At 44.0% G+C, this 7,336-nt stretch overlaps 1 protein-coding gene across 1 annotated transcript; it reads right to left on the bottom strand.

Annotated features, from left to right (window-relative positions):
- Positions 1–863: 863 nt before the first annotated feature.
- On the bottom strand, positions 864–6,379 carry WNT3 (Wnt family member 3). Its single transcript, XM_053453356.1, has 4 exons — positions 6,210–6,379; positions 3,446–3,687; positions 1,902–2,167; positions 864–1,773 (listed from the first exon to the last, which is right to left on the bottom strand). Exons 1-4 carry the CDS (start codon positions 6,284–6,286, stop codon positions 1,294–1,296), a joined length of 1,065 nt encoding a protein of 354 aa, XP_053309331.1. The 5' UTR covers positions 6,287–6,379; the 3' UTR covers positions 864–1,293.
- Positions 6,380–7,336: the final 957 nt, after the last annotated feature.

The following is a 7,336-nucleotide window of genomic DNA, read 5'->3' as shown; positions in this document are numbered from 1 at the left end:
AAAAAAAAAAAAAGAAAAGGGAGTCAGCCTTCTTCCCGTGTCAATTCTACCCGTATGTTGTGTGAGTTTCTTTCCTCTACGGTAACCCGTGATGTGATTCTGTGGCTGCTTTTATTTCTCGCCTGTAAGTGGCGCGTTCCGAGCCCTCCGTCCCACGTCAACGTGTACATTTTTTATTGTGGACTTTTATGTTTCCATTGCTGTAATGAATATTCTGTGGGTTATGACAAATGATGTCAGCTGTAATAAATGAATTATTTATCGGATGTGAGTGACATCGCGTAGTCTTTCCATATCACGCCTGTGAGGTCCGACTAGCGTCTGCGGCTTGAAATGTATTCAGTTTTTGTAAAATGCTCTTTTATTGTTAAAATTCAAACTATATTTTTTTAAGCATCGGCTCCAGAGCCTTCTCGGTCTCTTTAGCCCACGGAGATGTCAAAATACATCCCAGAACCTCCCAAAACCACATTTTTATCTTTTTAGAGCTGCTTTCAGACCGTGGCCATCTCCAGGAGAATATTGACACATTGGAGAGCGTTCAGGAGAGCTACAAAAATGGTTTGTAGGATAGAAAGGGATTTGACAAAGTACAGGAGCCACGATTATTTCAATGGATGAGCAAGAAGTCATAATCTAAAAACTAGAGGGTCAGATGCTTCCATGTAACATAAGGAAATTCTATCTTTAGATGGTAGTAGTAAAATGGAACAGTCTCTCAGCAGAAGTGGTGGAGGCTAATACAGTAAGGGGATTTAAACATGCATGGGATAGACTTATCCTGACTATAGGATCAACCCAAGGACTGATAGGGGTTTGAATACCTTAGATCAGACAAAAAGGGGCCGAGTCGACGGACCGAATGGTTCTTATCTGCCGTCAAATCCTATGTTTCTATTTGACCCGAAATCCCACACAATATGTAAAAAGACCAAAAAAAAATGTGAGGAGACCAAAATGTGCTTTTTTTTCCCCCAAATATATATTTATAATATATTTATATTATAATCTTAGTAAAGTATACACGATATATATATATATACATTTGAATAATAAATAACATTTATAAAAAAAAAATCTATAAAATATAAAATTCTGAGCGGTTGGAAAAGCTTTGGATGGATAATAGAAGATATCTGACACCAATCAGAACGATGATAGTTCGGACGTCTGTAGAAGCGAGATATATGATAAGTATATCATGATGGGGCTCGTGATGGGTGTCTAGTGACCGGGGGGGGAGACCCCCACTACCTACATGCGTTAGGTTATCTTAGCTTTGGTACTCGGCCATTATTTGCAGGTGTGGACGTCGTAAATACGCACGCATTCCTGGCAGCTCACGTAGCAACACCAATGGAAAATACAGTGGCACTTCTCCTTGCGTTTCTCCGTCCGAGTGTTGTGGCCTCTTCCGCAACACAGAAGGTCACAGCCGTCGATCCCGTGAGAGGTCACGTTGCACGACCGCCCGCGAGTTCCGAAGGAACCGGTCTCCGGGTTGGGTTCGCAGAAGTTGGGCGACTTCTCGTAGTAGACCAGATCCCTCTCGGTGGGAGGTTTGAATAAGGAGTACTTGGCTCTGAGGGTTTCTACCCAGCCTCGCGATTCCCTGTGCTTCTCCACCGACATCTCAGACGCGCTGTCGTACTTATCCTTCAAGTGGTCTCCGATGGCTCGGAAGTCGGGCTGCGACCACCAGCAGGTCTTTACTTCGCAGCTCCCGGAAAGACCGTGGCACTTACACTTCAGATGCATGTGGTCCAAGATGGTCTAAGGAGAGGCAGAAACCTATTACCGTCTGCAACACAAACAGGGACATTTCCCGTCTACCAGTGTCCCGGAGTAATATCTTTTACTAGCTCATATGTGTCATGCTTGGCATGTATGTATCTCCTTACCGCTCTGCCCGCCTCGTTGTTGTGCCTGTTCATAGCCGATCTGGCGTCCGGTCGATTCTCTCTGGCGTCTGCGAATTCACGTGATACCAGGACCCCGAAGTCGGCATCTTCGCTGCAGCCTCCCCACTTCCACCCGTCCCCCGGGGACCCTTTGTGATGGGAATCGCAGCCGCAGATGGTGGAGCTGCCCTCGGCGCAGGAACGGGTCACCGCAAAGGCCACTCCGGCGGCCGCGATGGCGTGGACGAAAGCGGATTCTCGCGTGGCTGTTGTGGAGACAAAAGCAGCAGATATAGAACGGGATTGGGTTCGCACCAAAAGTTGCTCTTCGTAGGCCTAGCCCTGTTGTGTCTTCGATGGACATTTGTGGACCAAATACCAAAAACGTTGTACATGAGAAAGCGAAGTCAAGGAAACCCAACATTCTATCCTATTTCTTCGCTTGGTTTGATCGTAAGCTTTTGGGATAAGCCAGGGACTGTCTGTACGAAGACACAAGGGGCACGATATCACTGCACATCTATACAGGACGGAGAGTAGAGGGGATTAAGACCCCTAATAAAACAGCCCCCTCCCATGCTTTCCCAGACAGGCCAGTTACCTGCTGGGACGCTCAATCCCCCTTTGTGCGCTGGTGTCACAGTGTATTAGTGACATAATGACGGACCCGTGTGTGACCAGACTGCCAGTTCCCTCTCCATTCGTAGCCACAACCAACTCTATGCAGGCTGCGCATTCGCCCCTATGTGACGAGACCCCCTTTTCTGTCTGGGGGGGGGGACAGCAGCGAAAGGGCGTGTGAATGCGCCAGGAGCCCCGCTGGGTCCCAAAAACCCTCTCAGCTTCGCAGTGGGGAGGAGGCTTAACCCCCATTCATTCAGCACTAAGCTCATTTCAGTCATTTACTGTGTGTGTGAGCGGAGGACACGTACCCTCCTCTCTGGGAACCCGCTCATCTCCCTTACCCCTCTCTGTATAATACCAGCTCTACACCCCCCCCCCCCCGGGACATCCAAATCATGCTTTCCTCATATATCTATATTCACATACACATAAAATTAAGAATTTAAGCTCCTTTTATAGAAACTGGAAATATGTATCCTGGATCCATGATAGGCTCTACCTATATTCCGGAATATATAGGGTGTAGGGAGATAGATGAACGCCACCGCAGTTGGGTTATTCTTATTGTTATTTTGTTAGGGGTCTTAATCCCCTCTTCTCCCTCTCCCACTCCCTGGCTTGTCTCAAAAGCTTACTATCGCGCTAGGTACAGAATTAGGATAGGACGTTCCAGATTAGGCCAGTTCAAGGTTCTGATGTCCCCATCTCCTAATTCTATGTTCTTTCTCGATGACCCCAGAACTCTGGCATAAGCACGGGACCTTGGACATGATCACATGACGGCAATGTGGGCCAATAGGCAGCTGTCTGTGTGGTTGCTCTGACCATTGGAAGAGAAGAAGGTGGTTCTTGTGTCAATGAAAGAGAAGTTCCGTCATATATATATATGTTCTTATATAAATACTTGTCTCAGACGTTACCTTTGTCCAGGACTGGTCCGAAGATGGCCAGGCTGTCGTGGATGGTGGTGCAGTTCCATCTTCTTCCCCGAAATTGATGTTGACACTCCTGAATTCCTAGCTTGACTCCCTCTGCCACGCTGGGCATTATCTCGATGTAGTTTCTACAGAATCGCATTTGTTTTGGTACCAGTCCCGGGATGGATCCGCAGAGGATGGGCTGTGAGGCGAGGGAGCTGTATTGTTGCCCTAGAGCCAGAGACCTGTGGGGGAAGGGCACAGAGAATGACCAGGTTAACTAAAACAAGGTGCCATAAGGTATCTCCACGGTTGACCACGTTGGCCACGGCCAACAAGTAGACTTCACAAGGTACAGAGGAACTCTGCCATCAAGTCAACACAAGAACATCCTAAGGGGTACCAAAGGTGGTATTTTTTAACCCCACAATCCCCACCAGATAAACTCAGTTTCATTGTGGACCTCAAGGACCACTCCTGATACGTCTAGATAACTTCTAGGGTTTCACGTCAGTATCCAATATGCCTCAGGTCTGGACGTGTTTTTTTAACTACAATTCTCATGATCCTCAATGAGTATGTGAAGGTAAGTTAACCGACGTTGTACAAATCACTCCGGTTACCCCCTATTGATAATTTGAATTGTTCATCGCTAATAGTTTTTAATCTACTGCGAAAGTGCTGAAGGTCTGATACTCATCTCAGCATCTGCTGTGTTACACTCCAGCCGCGATCCCTCCTTCTGACTCCCCATATGTTCCGACGCATCTCCCTTACCCAGGTAGTATCTGCTTTATGTCTGTATAACACAAAGTACTCCCCACACCGAGCTCCTCTACTCTGCGTTAAGCCGTTTCCACCTTGTCACCGATAGCACCCATCAGACGTCAATAAGTGGAACTGTAGGGACTTCTGATGTTCTATTATTCCCAGCAAGAACAATGATCTGTCCCGTTATACCCAGTGCAAACAGGTTCATGATACACACATTGGGTCTAAAGCTGCCCCTTCAACGTTTATAGGGTAGTCTACGACCAAAATGTACTCGATTATGGATTTCCATTCCTGGAAGGAGTAACGGTCACATACCTCTACCCCTAAACCGGACACGCTCCACGCATGGGTGAGCCTACTCCCCTGTTCCTAGGGCAGAAGCTCATTACAAAGAGATTAAGACCCCCAGATCCTCATCGAATCCCACCCAGATATTGCATGGCCAAACAATACCTCTCATCCAATAGCTTAATCCTCGCACAATAAAGGGGATTAGGCTGCCGGATATTACCTAGTGGTCACCCATGCCAGGTCACGGATACCATGGCAAATACCAGGCGGGACCAATCATTTTTTAATGTGTTGCCTGCTGCATCTTAAGTACATGGAACATATCTTGGACGCCCTGTGGGCACTGCGCATGGTCTAATGAATTTTCACATGTATCACATATATTTGGAATTTATTTTAGCTTATTTCTAATCTTCTGATAATCTCTTCCTTTAGGGGTCTGTCTTAAGAGGGGCTTCACAGCTTCCAAACAGGATCAAAGAGACATCACTCCACTCCTAATAAATGTTATTGTATGAAACTAGATTAAAGTCCATTATTTTTACCATTTTTTTTTTTACTGATTTAAAACAAATATATTGCTCCTTAAAAAATATATAAAACTGTCCAGATTTTTTTAAAATATTTAAAAAAAATGTTTTATTATATAAAATTTAGTTGGTTGGTGAGACATTTCCTTAAAATTCTTGGAACAATGTAAAAAAACATTTAGTCACCGACTATTTTATTTAAAAGTAAAAATCTTTGTTTTCCAGCTGATAAAATCTTATGTTATATAACCAGCAGTATAAGAAATTAATAATATATTATTTTTTTTTGGCTAATTGGGTATTTTGTAAATATGGCATCAATTTCTTGTGTATCTGCTGTGATATAACAAAAAATATTTCCCCCAAGTTAAAAAAAAAAAAAAAAAATATGTATAATTTATTGATTGGAATTTAGAATGCTTTTTACAGCAACAAATGCATTTTTAAAAAAATTTATATAGATTATAATTATGGATTTAAAATTACCCTAATTAATACATAATATATATAAAAAAATATTTTTGGGCTTGCATCTGTTTGGGTTATAGCAGACTGTAAAGGTTAGCAATTACATTTTTCATTCAATTATATATATTTTTATTATTATTATTATTATTATTATTATTTTTTTTTTTATTTATTTTGTCATTTTTTTTCATCAAGTGATAATTGGGATGATTCATGGATTTTAGGGATTTTATTTTTGGTGGTCCAAAAAATTGCATTACGACTAAGTGATGCATCACCATAGCAACCAATTAAATATTCCTACTGCATAGAATTACTATTTATGCAGTTAGTTTTTTAATGCTATTTTACCAATAATATGCATTCATTAAGACATATAACAGAGGAGGACATCTTATGAGAAAGACTAACAGAGTCCTATACTCTTTAAATGAATCTTGACTAGAGTATTTGTACAAAGATGACTTTTTTTATACAAAGTAGTGGATCCATTGAAATGACGCCCATTGGAGGTGGTAGACCAGGGGGTCTAAAAAGGGCTCAGTTTCTAGGGATAAAAAGATATAACGGTAAAAAAAAGTTACAGGATGTGGGGCGATGAGTATGGTCTACGTAAAAGGCAACTGGAAAGGGGTAACACTTTAGTTCTGCCTCTACCGTAGGGCTACTGAGAAGAAACAAGGAGAGAGAAGCCAATTTCTTACCACCATATGGGGTAACCGGCCAGGACTGGGGTGGCGTAGAAGAACCACAGGAGCCGTAGGAGAGCGAACGTGTCCATGAGGGTGTAGAAGGTCCGATAGGAGCGAGGCAGGTGTTGGGGGAGTTCGGAGAACTTGGCGGGGAGGTGAGGAGCGTCCCATGAGAAACTGGGTCTGTCCTCTTGCTCGGTGGCTGTTTTCTTGTGGGGAGGGTTTATTTGAGGCATTATATACCCTGCCTTCAGATCATGGAAAGGGGAGAAGAACTGAATGTCATCAGGCGACCAATCCCGGAGCAAAGGGACAAGGTAAAAGGAGCCTCCCTGCTTGGAGCTGTCAATCACACAGCCCCCTCTCTCATCCATGAAACCCATCTCCATCCTTCTCGTCCTGGTCTCTAACTTCATCTCAATAAACGTGTCATTTACAAGTAATGTTAGGGAGTTTTACTTTACCGAGAGGGTGGTAGATAAGTGGAACAGCCTCTCAGCGGAAGTGGTAGAGGTTAATACAGTAAGGTAATTGAAACATGCATGGGATAGACATACGGCTCCTCAATCTAAGACGAGACCAACGACTGATTAAGGTTTGATTCTTTACAGAAGGAAAAACGGCGACTAGACGGGGGCCGAATGGGGCCGATCTGCCGGCAGGTTCTGTGTTAACGTACAGATGCTTTAAGGACAGCGCATGCGTTTTCTTATTTACAAAGATTGATCAGACTCGGAGACAGATGCACGTACCTTTATTATAAGTATACATCGCGCTCGTGGCCCCCTTTCCTCTGTCTTTCTTCTGGATATTTTCGCTCCCCGCCTGAAGCCTCTCTGGACGGGAATATCTCTGACCATCGACCTTCCACGACATTCATGAAAACCCCACCTGAAAAGCAGCAAAGTTAGAACCCCGTTATGAGGATGAAAAGACATTAAATGGCCCGGAGCGGTGACAGAGCGTGACCTTTATATGAAGAAACTCGGCTGTCTGCGCGTTAACTCTTTGCTGCGCTTCTCAGGTGTCTCTGTGCTGGAATGCGAGGGGTTACTTGTGTAAAAGAGCCAATGAGTGAAAGGCAGGTGAGATGAGTGAACCTGGTATTTGTATACGTTTCTCACTCGCTCCCCGTACAT

The sequence above is a fragment of the Spea bombifrons genome, chromosome 13 (assembly GCF_027358695.1).
Source record: "Spea bombifrons isolate aSpeBom1 chromosome 13, aSpeBom1.2.pri, whole genome shotgun sequence".
NCBI classification, from domain to species: Eukaryota; Metazoa; Chordata; class Amphibia; order Anura; family Pelobatidae; genus Spea; species Spea bombifrons.
Note: the sequence above shows the minus strand (reverse complement) of the source record. Positions and strands in the feature narration are given on the sequence as shown.